This window comes from Rattus rattus, chromosome 4 (assembly GCF_011064425.1).
Source record: "Rattus rattus isolate New Zealand chromosome 4, Rrattus_CSIRO_v1, whole genome shotgun sequence".
Classification (NCBI taxonomy): Eukaryota; Metazoa; Chordata; class Mammalia; order Rodentia; family Muridae; genus Rattus; species Rattus rattus.
In genome coordinates, this window is record NC_046157.1 from 78,829,711 (window position 1) to 78,847,200 (window position 17,490).

The following is a 17,490-nucleotide window of genomic DNA, read 5'->3' on the forward strand; positions in this document are numbered from 1 at the left end:
CTGCTTGTATTGTTCCTGCAACAGCTGTCCTATTCAAAAGAATACTTTCAGTTTCAATAAAGCACATCTAGTAAGAGACTTATATTTGAACATATTTATAATATAAACTAGCTCTTGAATCAGACTCTCATTTTTCTGTCACATATAATGTTACATATATTAAATGTGAGCATCCTTGATCCAGATACTATTCTTGATCATGGAATATTCTACAGAACGACTGCTACAGTAGAAGAGGGTTGGGCAAACATGATAATCAGTTTTCCTTCATTATGCTGGCTGTGACTTTGTTTAGGACATTTGAGAGCCATGTATTTGTCTTTTGAGGAAGGAAGTAAAGAAGGGGGTAAGAAGAAGGGAATTGCTATGTCAATATTTTTATGGATCATTTCTGAATAAAAATGCAAGGGGATTTGTTTTGAAATTTCAGTGTCAGAAGATTCTTGCTAACCACAGCAGCCAAGTGGATCCATTCCCATCAGACACACAATTGCTCAAAGCAGCTCAGTGTTCATCCTTGTGTTCTTTTGGAGCTCTCTCAAATACCCATGGGGGCCCAGCTTCCTTTAGAGAAGCATCTGCATGTCTACAGTAATTTTGAAGTCGCTGACTTAATCACCAATAACAAGTTTTGTTTAGTAGAGTAATTTATGATTTACTCTTAAGATAAGTATGATTACAAAGTTATTGGACTGCTATTTTTCATGTAAACACATCAAAACAGCTGAGTTGGCATTATATGTAGCTCTGTGGAAAAGTGTGCTGACTGGAACTTTAGTTTAAGTATAAATATGAGAGCTCCTCCTTTTGAAATTTAAAAAGAGAACATGTCAAAAAGCATTATTAAAAAATATTCAATCAATATTTGGGAGAATAGATTTGAATGAGATAAAAGTTTGTTGCTACAAAAAACATATATGAACTCAAGTTTATTCATTTGTGTTTGTAACCAAAATCATTCTATCCATCTTGCATAATATTTTATTTACTTGGCTTAATATTCAATTAATTTTTCTCTTTTCGAAAATACCTAAAGTTGTTCAAGAGACATATGTTTTGTATAAATATGATAAACTCACTTTAAACGTCACATGTTGCTTAATAACACTTAAGATATTCTGCATAGTCTGTATTTTCTACAATTCAGGAAATGCCACTTGGTGTTTCAATCCATTGACTCTTTGACACTGCCATTTTGTATGCTGTTGCTTTTAAGTAGAGAGAAATCAATCAATCGAACAAACAAAAATCACGTACCACATTTGATTCAGTGTTTTTGATGGGAGGATGTCTGCCCTTTCTATTATTTCAGATGTCTTTGTGGGAGTCAAACAAAATAAATAAGAGTACTGAAATTATTATATCAACTAATTATGTTCAAAATAAAAAAATAACCCTTAGAAACTGGACACAGGGCTCAGTAGGCCAGAGCACTTGCTGTGTGTCTATAAGAACTGTAATGCTTATCCCAGCACTCATGTAAAACCTGTGCTCCCATACACATAATTTAAACAATAGATAAATAAAATATAAATATCTTCAACTGGAGTACATATGTCATTGAGAATTCGCTTGATCTCTAAACGTGTTGTCTATTTCTCCATACCTCTCTCTTTTGTGTTCATATTTATATACATATATATGTATATGTATGTTATATATAAATATATATTATTATATATCATATAATGATCTCCCCTTATGTTCTAAACAGTATGATGAAAAGAAGGGGCAAATAAGCAGTTATTTGAATGTGTGTGATTCTATTTTAATAAGGATTTTAGGCAAGAATCAGCTATTTTCAATATCCACATTAAGTTATTTTTCTTAATTTTTTTTTTACTCCTGAGTGATGCAAAAATTCCAAATATTGACATTGCACATTTTACACTACTATTATGCATCCTGCGCCCTTTGTAAAACCCCACTTCAAACTCTTGGGATGTTGCATGTGAAAGGCTATAAAGTTTTAGTGTTATTATGAAAATCGTTTCAAGCTCACAGACTCTCCGAAATGCTCTTGGGATTCCTACAGATGCCCGAATGACACTTTGAAGAAGACAATTGCTACAGGTGCTTTACCAGGAAAAGTACCTTGAAAACTAAATAAACATTTCAGTAGTCATTCAATGATATAAATCTAAATTATGATGTAGTTTTATGTGATGTGATATGTTTTTAGGAGTTGTTTGTAAAGCATAACTGCAGCTGCACTCTACCCTCACAAATCACACCAAAACCCCCTGAATTGCCTTTGATGGTGTAACGAGAGCAGGCAGCACCACACATATAAATCCCAAAGAAATTCTGTTGTCGCGCAATAAACAACCAAAGAATTTCAACTTTTTTTTCAACATGTCACTTTCAAAGTATGATTATGACATGTTCCCTTTTGTTCCTTTTTGTTTTGAACTGTACTTCCATTTAATTTATTTTAAATTAACCATGTTGACAGGCAAGAACCTAGTAGCGTAAATTGTACTCTGACATCCACACACATGGGAAGTCAATGGTACAGGTTCTGTGGCTTCTGTTTCTCTCTCTTTCTCTGTTTCTGTCTGTCTGTCTCTGTCTCTGTCTCTCTCTGTCTCTCTGTCTGACTGTTTCTCTACACACACACACACACACACACACACACACTTAAACATATGCCTACTATACACAAATATATACATACATGAAAGCACAAAATTTAAAAAAAATATTTAATAAAAGAGCCATGTAGCTAGAATTTTGTGTATTTTGTTTTATATAAAATTTTAAGTGTAGGATTGCATATATATTAGCATGTTTACATACATCTGTGTCAATTAACATTCATAGTATCATGTTGATATAGAACTCATAATTGCAATATACCAGTTGTGGATCTGCTGTTATATACATTGTCCCAACTTGACTAAGGGCAGACTTTTATGTTGTCTATATGTCAGGTAGTCAGGCAACTTATACCTTTTTGCAATCTTAATAATTGTTTCATGGGCTATGTTGAGAAACTAGAGAAAACCAGTTGACTTTCTCTTGGATATGTCTTCCAATGTTACATCATTTTGTCTTTACTTCATTTTGATGATTTGTACTGAGCATAACCAATAAAATCCAAGCTTGGTTTAGAGGATCAGATCTTTGGCCATAAAGGAAATTTTATGTTGTATAGATTTTATATTTGTGATTCTACTGAAGTGTTTCCACTAATATGGTGGATAACATTATATTATCTAAATTCATATCTCGAATTAGTAAAAATGATGGCTAATACTAAAGAACTTAATGGTCTTGTTTTGTTCATAGTATTTCCAATTAAAATTATGAAATCCTAAGTCTTCATACTTGAATGGTTCTCAACTGAAAACTGATAACATCAAAAGTGACATTATGTTATGGAGATGAATAATATTAGCCATATTCCATTGATACATGAAAAAAAATCTAAGAACAAATTATCTAAGCAATGTTCTTTATATGCTAACAATAAATATTATAACTAAATAAATAAAACCAATGCCAAACTACTCCCCACTCTCTAATTAGGCATGACAAGTCTTGTATACAACTTCACAAAACAAAGCCACTCACTTCTACCTAGTCTAAATTATATATTGACTTCAGTTATCACTGTGGAATCAAAAGTAAATAAGTCACCGTGGAAGTTCTCAATGTACATTTTAGACAGATGGCTAGCATGATCATTTCAGCCTGGGAAAAATAAATCTATCCATATCTACATGATGGAAAATCAAAACTGTAATTTTGAAGTGGAACATTAAACATGGAAGCTTTATGGTAATGTGTTTAAATATTTTATCTACAGTCCCCTGTAGGGACTGTTATTGGTGACATGTATGATTCACCAATTCACAGATTTGGGCAGTAAATTAGTGGTTTCTGTATTCCAGACACAGTTCTTGAGACTGAGAGTCTAGAAGTGAGCAGAGCCAAGATCTCATCTCATGCATTTGTGTACTCACTGTAACTCAGATCAGAGGTGGGGGTGGGGTGTGGGGATCAATCGCTGTAAGAGCAGTTCCATGAAGGGAAGAGCTCATTCTTTTTCTTTCTTTTTCTCCATTTTCTAGTTCAGGGACCACATCCTTTTGGGTGTCAATTTTTAACAGCTGAGTAATAATTCACTGTATAAATTATCACATTTTCATTACCCTGTCTCATGTTAAGGAACATCTAACTTGTTTCCAGTCACTGGCTGTTCTGAAGAGGGGAGCAATGATCACTGTTGAGCAAATGTCTTTGTGATAGGACAAAGCATCCTTTAGATATATTCCCAAGAGTAATACAGTAGGATCTTTAGTGATATCGATGTCCCTCTTACTGAGGAACCACTGCACTGGTTTCATAACAGCTGTATGAATTTGTGCTCCTACTAGCAATGTGTAGTGTCCTCAGGAGCTTGAGATATCACTTGTTATTGATCTTAGATATTCTGACAGATGCTAGGTGAAATTTCAAAGTAGTTTTAATTTGCATTTCCTGTTGACTAAGGCTGCTAAACATTTCTTTAAATGTATCTCAATTATCTGTGCTCCCCCCTTTAAGAACTCACTATTTAGATTTGTAGCCCATTTTTAAGTTTTTGATTTTTCTCTTGGTGTCCAATGTTTTAAATCCATTGTTTATTTTGGATAGTAATCCTTTATGGAATGTATAGTTAGTAACAATCTTTTCCTATTCTGTAGGCTACCACTTTGTCTGAACAATGGTGTCTTTGCCATGAAGAATCTTTTCAGTTTTATGATTTACTAATTATTAAATATTAACCTTAGTACCCATATTAACAGTATTCTGTTCAGAAAGTCTTTTCCAGTGCCACTTAGTTAAAGGTTATATCCTAACCTATTTATTTTCTATCAGGTTCTGTGTATCTGGTGTTATGGTGATGTCTTTGATATTTGGATTTTAAGTTTACGAGGTTAGTAAGTGTGGATCTTTCTGAATTCTGCTGCATGCAGTCTTCCAATTTAATAAACATGTTTATATCTCTACCCCAGATTTTAATTTGGCTATTAGGGTTTTTGATGTTTAGTTTCTTGAGTTCTTCGTGTATTCATCCTCTAGCAGAAGTGTGGTTATGCTAACAACTGAACTGTCACTTACACCTCATGGGAGAGGACAAAGGCCAGTTTTATCCAAGAGAGTGAAAATGGAGATATAAACCAATCCAGGACATGTCTCATGATCAGGAAAAGTTGACCAACATATAATTATTTTATGTTTTTTTTTTTTGTTAAAGTTTGGTGTTTTGTTTTCTTTAGGGATGTGGTTTTATTTTGTTTTCTTAGTTTTGAAAAGGTTTGTTGTTGTATTGAATTTTTGTTTTTTTGAGAAAATAGTTGGATAGGTAGGGAGGAGGAGATTGGGAGAGGGGAAAATATAATCAAAATATATTTACGTTTAAAAATTGTTCTAAATAATAAAAAATATAATAAATAAACATATAAAATGTGCTATGTAGCTCAGGTGAGATGAAAATTTGTATCTTCTTGCTTTCAGTCACCTGAATTCTGTTACTGTAGGTATAAAGACACCATGCCCAGCTGTAAATCATTCTGTCTCTATTACCCAAAAAAGATGTTAGTCAGTACTGCATGAACTCCACCCACTATGGTGTCAGAACCATTGTTTTGCTAACATTATGTCTGGAATTACTTTACATTTGGCTCAGTGACTCACTAAGTGCACATATACAGGGGAACTGATGCCATGCCCTCCTCACCTTTCTCTCTGTTAATCACAAAGTCATTAGATCCTTAGAAGACTCTGGGGATTTGCAGACTAATGCTATTGGTTTATCTCTGTTATTTCACAATTGCTAATATTACCTATGTGAGTCTTCAAGCTATATTATATTTTTAATTATTAGAATGATTTGGTATTACTAATATTATCTTACTATGAACATACACCATTTCTGCAATATTGCATATGACTTTTTGGATTTATAATGTTGCATCTTTGGCATACTTTGGCACCAAAATTGCAAAAAAAATCCTAAGAATTTTAAATTATTTTATGTAACTTTTAAAATAAATTATAGATGTCATATAAAACATTAAAAATATACATTTCAATGGGATACAATGTAAGCTTCAACACAGGCATACATATGTAATATTTGAACCAAATGTTTAATAAATCTGCTTCCTCAAAGATTTGTTATTTCCTTAAGGTGAAGACATTTAATATTATCTATGCTTGTTTTAAAAACTGTATAATATATAGTTTTTTTTATTGGAAGTATCGATGCTGTGCAGCAGCATGCCAGAACTTCTTGCTCCAATCTAATAATAATTTGGTACTTGGTGATTAATCTCTCCTGACCTTCCCTATCGTTTTCCCTTTTTGTCCAGGTCTTTGACAGTCCCTAATCTACTCACTTTTATAAGAACAATATTTTTGCAATTCCATACATGAGTGTGATTACACATGCTCGTCTTGTTGTGTCTTGCTTAGTTCAATTAATTTGCTTATTTCCATTTTGAAACAGAGAACAAGCTCCCCTTGTTTGTATCACTGCACAGTAGTGCAGTGCCATGTGCTCCTTTTCAAAGACGAATTTGGGAGCTAAAGAGAGGGCTCAGCAGGTAATAATTTTTACATAAACATTTCATACCCCTAGTTCATTTAATTTAAAATAATCTTGGAAGATACTTTAAAACAACTTAATACAGAATCTGACATTTACTGAATTTTGGAAAGAACCAGAGCCACAGTAGCTCACATTAGCCATCGTCTTCAGGATGTGTGCTGTAGTACAGGTATGAGCTTCCCCTCGTATGACCTAACTTATTGTGCGAACAGCTGGAAGGGACATAAATCTTTCTCATTTCAGTTGTGTGTTTTGGCATTTTTAGAATTATTTAAACATGGGCATTCTTCTGCCTATTAATAAATTCTTAATTGTTTTACATAAAATTGAAAAAAATTCTCAAGAGTTCAAGGGTAGGCTTCTGCTTCTTAAAGAGCCATCTGTCTCTTATCTTTCATGGCAGACAACATCTGCTGAAACTATCCCTCAGTAACCGTTAGGAAGGAGCTACTACGATCAGAATAGATATATCTTCTGGGAGTTGCTTCCTCTTGGAGTGTTCCTTGTCTACTTCAGTGAGTGAAGCAGATAGAAGCTGAGACGTTCAGCAATGTGATTTATCAGTGTAGTTCTGCTTTCAACCTGAGAGGCTAATATTTGTCAATGCTCAATCACTCTGGGTTTACTCAGATTAACCCTCCTAAATCCTTTGCTACTTGAAATACACTCTGACAGAGCTCACAGGCAAGAGAGAGGAAATGAGAATTCTTGGAACAGTGCTTATCAACAGGAAATTATTTTTACAGAGACTAAAATAATCAATATAAAATATTATGTCTTAACACCCAGGCATTCAGCCAGTGTTCTTCTCTTTAGAAGTTAAAGCTGAGGTCACCCACATTCAGCAAAGCATCAAGTAAGCTCCTAGAGAAAAACACCATCATGTCTTATGCAGATGTTATCAACCTGTGGGTTATGACACTTCAAGAATCGACTGACCATTTCACAAGGAGTCACATATCAAATATCCTATAAATTAGACATTTACATTAAGATTCATAAGAATAGCAAAATTCCTGTGATGAGATAGCAATGAAATAATTTTATGGTGGCTGGAGGGGGGGGGGTCACCACAATGTGAAGAACTGTTTTTAAGGGTTAAAGCATTAGGAAGATAGAAACCACTCTATGGGAACTATCAATTTTAAATTTTGAATTCTCAGAGTTCTGACTTTTGGAATTTTCCAAGAACAGTTCACTATATGGGATATTAGAGACTGGAAAAAGGTTTAAAACTCTTGTGACTAATACTGGAAAATGACAGGTAAGCACTGTTTCATAGGGCCCCTAACACCTGTTTTCGAAAATCTTTATCCATCTCTTTAAATTTTTCTATATGCTGTATAGAAGGAAGACAAAAATACATGATCAAGTAGACCTGAGATTTAGTAAGAAGTTAATCTCTCTTAAAGACCTCTACATAATTATCATAGTGAATGTCAGCATCCTTGCTGTTCATGTAGATTTAGTACAGAAATTTGAAAGCTGAAGAGTTGAGTTTTATATGATATTCAAGCTTTTAGGTTGTTAGAGAAGACAAAGAGAAGAATATAGTTAAGTTTTATGTCACCCATGGCCCTACGTTTTTATATGGCAAAATTGCTGCCGAAATGACAACAAACTTGGCAAAAAATTTAACAGGAGGATCAAAACTGCTCCCAGAAAGCAACACTTATTATTTCTACTAAAATAAAATATTCAAGTGGGACAAATAACTGAATATTCCCTGGAACTCCCAATTTGTAAAGTTGCACATAGACAGATGCTGGTTAGGTATGACTGTAGGTTTGATATTTCAAACATGGGGAACAAGCGTTAACTTTATATTCTGCTGACTTTGAAGTGGAGTTCCATTTGGTTAAGATTTAAGATATACTCCATATGCTGCAATTTTGGAATTGCTCTACGCAAGTGGATACTTACCTCAAATGCGTGCATATACTAGGAGTTTAAATGAAAATACAGAAAACATTTAAATAAATAATAAATTTAAAAACCTACTACAACATGGAGAATGCACCGTCATAAATTATTTGTATAATTAGTTATTCTTGTAAAACATTCTGGATACTCGGTATTTCACCAAAAGAACACAAATTATGAAATGAATTCCAAGTTTAGGTTTATCAAAAAAGCTGCAATAAAATTTTGTTCTCAGGAATAAATCAAAGCAGCACACAGTCTCATCAAAACCAATTTTTTACATACTTCATTGAAATCTTTTATATTTAATAGCTATTTGGCAGTTATTATAAAACAACAAGTTAAGCATATTTCTCACATATGTAAATTCAAAAGGAAATAAAAAATAGAAACCGTAAAATCTTAGATGAACTGTTGATGTGGATGATGAGGAAGGAAGAGGTTTTAGGTTCCCCATCATGAGCAGGATGATTTATAAGCTTCTGAATTAATTATTTGTAAAAACAAATAACCAACACGTAATGATACTGTCTTCTGTATGTTCAATTCTACACAACAATTATTCAGCCAAAAGACAGAACACTCCACCATACATTATGGTACAGTGAAGGCTTCTCAGTACCCCTTTCTTTACCTGCATGTCTTAAACATGCCATGCAGACGGCAGATGACAACACTGCTCTCCAGCCTTGGGGCCTCTTGATGAAATGCTTGCCCACCAGTAAACTCCAACTGAGAAGGAAAATGATACTCAAATTATTTTTTAAAAAAGAAAGGAAGAACGATTGAAATGAGAACTTCTACAAAGGATATGTTATCAACATCTACATATTAAATTACTCTTGTGAGGCTCAGAGTATAAGCAAACTGGTTGCTCTTCCAAAGGGCCTGGGTACAATTTCCATCACCCACATGGCAGTTCGCAATTGTCTGTAGTTTCAGTCACAGAAGATCTGACACCCTCACACAGGCAAATATGGAGGCAGATCACCAACATAAGTAAAATAAAAAATAAATTAATTAATTACAAAAAGAGCAACAGGTGCAAGAAGTAAACCAATAAATTAGCTCTTGAGATTTGAACTATTGACTTTCATAATAAAGCTAAATCCTAGGACAAGAGCAAAAGTATCTCAAGAAACAATGAGCATGAGGAACAGGGAGTGCAACCAAGTCCTATAAAAACCCTGACCCTGTGACCCCGGGTGGAGAATTGTCATGTATTCTTTGAAGTAGCAGCTTTCCCACAGGGACAAGCCCTTTCCCCGTGGACTTTTGATACTGTCTATAGCTACTTTGGGTTGTCATAATTACTGATATCATTTACACACAGAGGGAATAAAGTCATCTCAGAATTCAGAGTCCCCGAGTCTGGAAACATCTGGTCTGTAATGTTGATAGGAACCCTTTCTAGAACCTGGCTCTCGTGTTCTCCCACATGCATAAAGAATAAGAGTAGAAAGACAGCCATGTTCTCCAGTCTCACCAAATGTAGGTCTGTCCAGAATGTAGGAGGAAAGAAGACAGCATGATTATAAGTAGGATATTCTACTCTAAAAAGAATAGAATCCTATTATTTGTAACAATAATGATGGGCCTCGGCAGTGCTATGCTAAGTGGTTTCTATGCGTTGGACTAAAGCTCATCTCATAGAATTAATATGGAATGATGGTTACCAAGAAGGGATTGAGGTTGTTGAGTGGAAGGATGAAGGCGAATGGTTGGCCATAGGTGATGGGCTGCAGATAGATAAAGATGGAAGATGTGCTGCATGGCTTAATGCAGAGACGAGTAATACAATACGCTATTTGCTTCAAAATGGTGGAAAGACAGGGCAGTCAGAGAAAGTGTTAAGAATGTCCCCCAAGAAAAAGACAAAAGTATGAAGTTAAGGCAGCATTAATTTAGGAAAATAGGATTCAACTAAGATAAACAAGCAATTCTTGGATGCCTGATCTCTTGCCAAGACAATGAATCTGAATATAAGCAACAATTCTGTGTGGTCGGCCGAGACGCACGTGTGCTATGCTCATAACCTTTGCTTTTACTACATATTCAGCTTTCATGGGCTTGTGATTTCAGATTATAGTTTGGAAACACTATATTTTTTTTTATTTATGACAGTGGACATTTTACTAGCTCATTATACTAGCACTACATCTTTGCACTGGTAATGAACAAAAAGTTTGAATCGACCAGGATGGAATTGAACAATTTGTGGTGATATACTCATTTTTTTTCCTTTTAATTCCACATTCGTTTTATTGGGCTTAATTCTCTTCTGCAGTCTATGCTTTTAATTAGATATGTTCAATGCCAGTTTCTTCTGTCTTCATTTAAAGCCACAGTGACTTGATGCTGCCTCATGTGGAACAGGGAAGATTAAAAACTTTGTAAGTCTGGGGGTTGGGGATTTAGTTTCAGGGTAGAGCGCTTGCCCATAAGCGCAAGGCCCTGTTCGGTCCCCAGCTCCGGAAAAAAAAATGAAAAAAAAAAAAAACTTTTGTAAGTCTGATTTCGTTATAATGGCAGCAAAATTGCTAAATTTGATTGGTGCTTTCTATTCAATAGTGAGTTTTGCACTATTTCCTCAGCTAGTGACTGTATATATTGTTAACGGTGTGTTCACTTGTCTCCTAACTGGAAGGAGTTGGATGTGATGAAAGGTTTGAAGGCTTAGGCATCACTCTGCTAGGACCAGACCCATCATCTTTTAGTATGCCGTTCTACTACCCAATGACCGAAATTTTAAGGAATAACAAACTTCCATCATATTTTTTTTCTGAACTAAGATTTCTTGATAAATCAATGAAGTTTGATTTTTTTGAAAGCTTTGAATTCCAAAAGATTTCTTCAAGTTGTAGATTCCATGACACTATGACTATTTAATATGCCAGAGCTGATATCTTTTAAAAACAGCATTAACTTTGATTTATAATTTTGCTTTATTATGATTTCAGTGTTCTGATATTTTTAGGGATAAATTTTGTTCTAAAGATAAGTTTTCCAACAAAGGCTTAGAAAATATCTGTTGAACCTTACTACCACTCTGCTAAAGTATTGGTTACTGATAGCTTTTATGAGAAGAGTAGTTATTATCTTGAGCTGTGTGTAAAATATGTTGCCCACCAGGCTTCTGTGCATAGTTACAATCCCATGGTTACAAACATCATCTTTGCTAAACTCAAAGAATCTCCAAAGAAAAGGAATATGGATGTTTGAAACAGTATTATAGGGAGAAGGAAGGTCAGTAGAATTGAAGAGAAGATGTGAGAAAGCAGGAGGTTCCCCCAACCACAGCTCATTTTATTCATGTATGAAATTGTCAAAAAAAATTCAATTAAGTAAATAATTGACTAAATGCAAACTAAATGTGAAAAATTGAATTAAGATAAAATTAAGATAATTTTTGGCAGAAGCCTATATTCTCCTTCAAAGCAGATACCCTGAAAAAATTGTTTGATTTCAGAGTACATTGTGTACTTATTCGTTGGAATTACTCATTTTTATATCCAAAGGGAGGAAAGATACCAATAAGGTGGACATCACCAGAAGCAATTGCCTACCGCAAGTTCACATCAGCCAGCGATGTATGGAGTTACGGGATTGTACTCTGGGAAGTGATGTCTTACGGAGAAAGGCCGTATTGGGAGATGTCCAATCAGGATGTAAGTGTATGTTTTTAGTTTATGAGTAATGGGTTGAGATTAAAAGTTCAAGCTGTGCAAGGAAGTGGAGCATAATGAAGCCAGGTGGCGCCTACTTGGTGACATCAAAGCTAAATACTTAGATGAATACAGCTATTCCCACATCTTTCAAGGGCATTAATTGAATTATTTTTACAGCTTTAATTCTTTCTCTCAAACAGGGATTTAAAAATGTAACAAAAGGAATATTTCAAACAAGAATGCAATAAAATAATGTTTGTTTAGGTGTGTGTGTATGTGTGGTGCATGCGTGTGTGTATGTGTGGTGTGCGTGCGCGTGCGTGTGTGTGTGTGTGTGTGTGTGTGTGTGTGTGTGTATGCATCCTGGAATATTTGCAATATTTCTGCCAAAAATTGGTTTCTACTTAGCATTAATAAGAATATGTCTGGCATCTTTTCTTGACTCTACTTTTATAACTGTTCCAGTGTTTTCTTAATTAATTTTAGTATTTTACAAAGACAAACTTAATCTCTAACATGTTGTTTCTAATAATGTATGAGGCTTGCACATGACTTTAATCACAAATTAAATGAAGAGTCGGGCTTGAGGAGATTAACATTTTGTTGTAACTATAATTATGAGGATTTAAATAAAATTGTGTTGACATTTATTAAATGTTGCTACTATTAGTAAGAAAGATACTAATAGCTCATGTGATTGGCAAATCTCTTTATGCTTCCCAGAGAGTTTAAGCAAGAACCCTACATAAAAGCAAGAAGGCAAGCTAAGAAGATGATAGCCATTTCCCAGTCATAGATTATGAGATTGCCTCTACTATATTGATATATAGATATTTTCGTACTTCCTCAAATGAACTTAATGTCTTTATATACAATAAAGGTAGGAGAATGAGACTAAGTTTTCCACATATTGTCCCCAAATTCATGGTTTATCAAAGCATCTATAAGCATAGTACCTGGCCCCGCAACCTTCACATGATCTAGGAACTTGTTAGGAATAAAAATTCTCAGGATTTTTTCCCAGGTGGAGGATTCAGAAATTTAGCAATAAGAGGAAAGAACTTTGTACATTAAGGACTCTTCCAGATGTTTCTGATTTATATTAAACTTTTAAAATTACTGTTCCATGTGTTTTAAAACAATGATGCACTGCCCATAGGAGTTTACCAAAGAGAATTTCTGTGGTTCGAAAGTTCTCAAGTGTGGTATGGCTGAAAATTACATGAATTCTTTTACATGAACCAATACAAGACTTTTATAATAATTTCTATAATAAAATAATCTTTTTCTTTTTTTGGTCTTTTGTGACAAGGATTCCCTGTGTAGCCCAGGAAAACAGGCTGGCCTCAGACTCACAGAGATCCATCTTCCTCTGTCTCCAAAATGCTGGAATTAAAGGCCTATACCACCACTGCCCTGCTCTTAGTAATCATTTCTTAGTAGCAACAAATTTTCCTATCCTATAAAACCTTTATTTTTAACTTGGTTTGCAGAAGATATGCACACACTTCTTTCTCTTACTTAACCTTTATATAATATTTTCAGGCATTTATAATTTGTTATGTATATACATGCAACTAGTATCTTAGTATCTTAAACAACATTATAACACTCCTATCGGGGGGATGGAAAAGTCCAATGAGTCTCATGTCTTCCCCGGAAATGCTGCCTCTTTCATAGGTAATTAAGGCCGTGGATGAGGGCTATCGCCTGCCACCTCCCATGGACTGCCCAGCTGCCCTGTATCAGTTGATGTTGGACTGCTGGCAGAAAGACAGGAACAACAGACCCAAGTTTGAGCAGATCGTCAGCATTCTGGACAAGCTCATCCGGAATCCAGGCAGTCTGAAGATCATCACTAGCACGGCTGCAAGGTGACATATTGGATTTACATGCTGCACTCCCTTCCCAATGCATGCTTCCTGCTTGCTCTTGATCTGCGTTCTCAGAAATTGTAGTTCTCAGAACTGGAAAAACTAAGTTTGCTTGTCTTCCCTTAACTTGGGGAAGAATCCTCATGTCATGGTAGAATAATAATGAATACATTAATATGATTCTTGGCTAGAAATGTCCTCATCTTCCAAGCTTATGTCTATAAAATAGGAAGGCTAGACACATAGCTTATTTTACTCCCTATTGTTTAAGGAAAGGGAAGTGGATAATTTATTTGCTTACAGCTAGCTTCCAAAAATTGAGCCCCATCTTTTGGTGCGTGCCTGTACGTTCAGCATTCTTGAAGTGGAGGAATCCAAGGACATTCTCCGACAAATAGTGAGATCAAGACAGCCTGAGTTACAGGAGACCCTTAAAACACACAAACATACACGTGCACACACATGTGCGCATGTGCACACATACACATGCACACACAAAAACATTAAAAAAAGATCAGGCAGCTGGTAACGATGTGGTTAGTGTGTATATGTGGGATGTATGTCTATCTATGTGTATGTGTGTATATACAGATCATAAGAGGCTTGATTAATTATGAGTTCTGACCAAATTTTTATGTGAATATTTGATGTAATACTTTAAGAAATAAAAAATAATCTTCTTCAAACCTAAAATGAAGAAAATATTAACATTTAATATACATGCACAAATTACGACATTAAAAAAATAAGACCAAAGGGGAAATGAAGATATATATATATATATATATATATATCATTCAAGCTCTGTAAACACATATATTTTAAGATGATTAGCATGATTAAACAAAATAAGCCTTAAATATGCTAGATACTTAACTTTCAGATCAATAATTAACTTTACAATGAAGTATCTTAATGTCATTCTAGGCTGACATCCTTATTATATAATCTATTTTCTGCAATCATCATGATGTGTATTAAGTCTACACTGCTTTTTGATCTTATAATACAAGGTGTTTCTTTTGAAAACACTCTTCCAATTTTCCTGAACTCTGACTCAGGGTAAATTCTATTCTATCTGTGTTGGACATGTTTTGGATCTCACTTGTGGGTTCATAAACAGATCTTTATTTACATGTAAATCATTTTACTTAAAATAATGCCCTTTAAATTCACCCATATCATATATATATACTGATATGTGTATATAAACATATAATAAGAACATGCATGAGATATACTTTTAATCATTTATTGCTGCCATTTTTGGTATTTTACATGGTTTGGGTATTCATCCAAAATTTTGTGCATGGCAACATTTTAACTCTACTTTTAAAGTTTAAAGAACTTTTATCTTATATGAATTTACATACACACCAACAATATTTTTTATCCACCTCATCAACAACCCTTAGCATATATCACATTTTTAACTATGCCCATTCTACCAGGTGGAAGGCAATGTTATATTAGTTTTGTCTTGCATGTCGCAGTGATAGGTGAATGTTTTCACATGTCAATCATAACTTCCTTCAGGTCTCTCTGGCTAAGACATGTGTACAAGCCTCATGTCTGTGCTTTATTATTTGGGGGGTGTTTGTTTTCTCCTTGTGAGTTGTATGACTCTCTTATAAGCTGTGGACAGTAATTTACTATTGTATGCATGTTCTTTATGGATGTACTGTCTGTAACAATTTCTCCACGTTTGGGCTTCCTTTTTCATACCTGTTAATGATTTCCTTGCTGTATAGAACATTTTAATTTGATGTAATAATGCTGGCTTTCCTTTTACTTGTCTCTTTTGCCTTGATGCCCATATTTAAATGCTATTTCTAAGACTGATGTAGTGACGTTTCTAATTTATATTTTCTTAAATGTTGTTTAGAGTTCAGATTTTATAGTACAGTCCTTCTGAGTTAAGTATAGTGAGCAAACATGATCAAGATTTGTATAATTTACTTTTTTAAAAAATGTAAATCTAAATTAAGCCTTTAATGTCATTACATGAGAATAATGATTTATTAGTTTCATAAAACATTTGGGGGGTCACTACAATAGAATTTATTGACTATCTTTAGACCAAATTTACCATAACTTATTCTATAAAGATTCATCTCTGTTCCAAACTTCACAGGGGGAGAGATAATGCAGATTCTGTGAAAATCCACCTGACAGTTTAACGACTGACTGGATTACAGACCTGTCCTAGGCAGGGCATATGGTCCTCATTTTACACCTTGAAGCCATTTCTTTTGATCTCTGCTCAGTAGTAACTATAGCAAGGCAAACAGCTTTTCAACTCTCTTTTTTCATCCGAAGGCATTTAAACCTTCCACTGGATGATCTTATCAACATGAAACTAAATAATGCTAAAGGGTCTAGGATATTTAACCTCAATTTTGTGGATGAAATTGTCTTATATCAGATCACAGAATATCCAACGTTTAACAGATGTTCTAAACTGACTTTTTCTATATGTGATATATTTCTACTATGGCATTAACTACCTGAATAATTTATAAAGATTTAGTCACAAAACATTTAATTCTGGGAAAATGTAGATTTTTTTATAAAGGACCATTGGCTTTAGTTTATTAAATTTTATGCTTATTTATTGTTATAAAGGCATTTATCCTAGGAGGCCAGTCTATATAAGTCATTATTAACCACCTTAACACCACTCAAGGATTTCAATATTTTTTCCTTAAATGAAATTTTATACAGTTTGAAAGTCATTGTTTTTTTGTTTTGTTTTGTTTTGTTTTTTGTCAAATCAAATGGACTCATTTCTCCCTTTGCTTTTCAACCAGTGTCCATAAAATATTGTTGATTGAAAATTCTTAACATGGTTATGTACTCTGGATAATTTTGGCAGAACAATGAAATTTGCTGACACCTGCTTTTACCCATTTCATTGTTTCTAGTCATTTCTAGAGGAAGTGTCACTCTGACTGTCTTGAGCAAATGCTTCTCTCTTTTTCCTACCTCCTGCCTCTGTCTCTTCTGTATATATGTACAATTTCATGTACATGTAACCTCTGCCATAAAATTATATCATGATATTATTTCTCAGATTTTATTATGAGAAGTGTCTCCAGGGAAATTGACAAAATATATCTGATTATGAATCTTTATGCAAGAATACTAGAACCTGGATATTTGATAATGTTTTTTCCTCACCAGGTGAAACTTAGATGCTGCATTCACTATGAACTGTATTGTCAGATATTTTTGCATCACTATATCCCTGCTTTACCAACATTCCTCAAACCACAACTTTCCAGGCACTGGTTTCAAGATATCTTCACATTTTATCTTGAATCAGTCATCCTTCTCTGTCCTCCCATTAGCCAGCTCATGTCTCCTGCTATTTCTAGCTAAGCTGAGGTGAAACCCACCAATAACTATTCATTGGCTGAGTGGG

At 34.3% G+C, this 17,490-nt stretch overlaps 1 protein-coding gene across 2 annotated transcripts in view; it reads left to right on the forward strand.

Moving 5' to 3' along the window:
* The window catches only part of Epha3 (EPH receptor A3), a 325,888-nt gene that overhangs the window by 288,438 nt on the left and 19,960 nt on the right, over positions 1-17,490 (forward strand). For both annotated transcript variants that reach the window (XM_032900528.1, XM_032900527.1), the window contains exons 14-15: positions 12,043-12,192; positions 13,873-14,066. In XM_032900528.1, the coding sequence (XP_032756419.1) occupies positions 12,043-12,192; positions 13,873-14,066 (344 nt within the window). The remainder of the gene's footprint in view (positions 1-12,042; positions 12,193-13,872; positions 14,067-17,490) is intronic.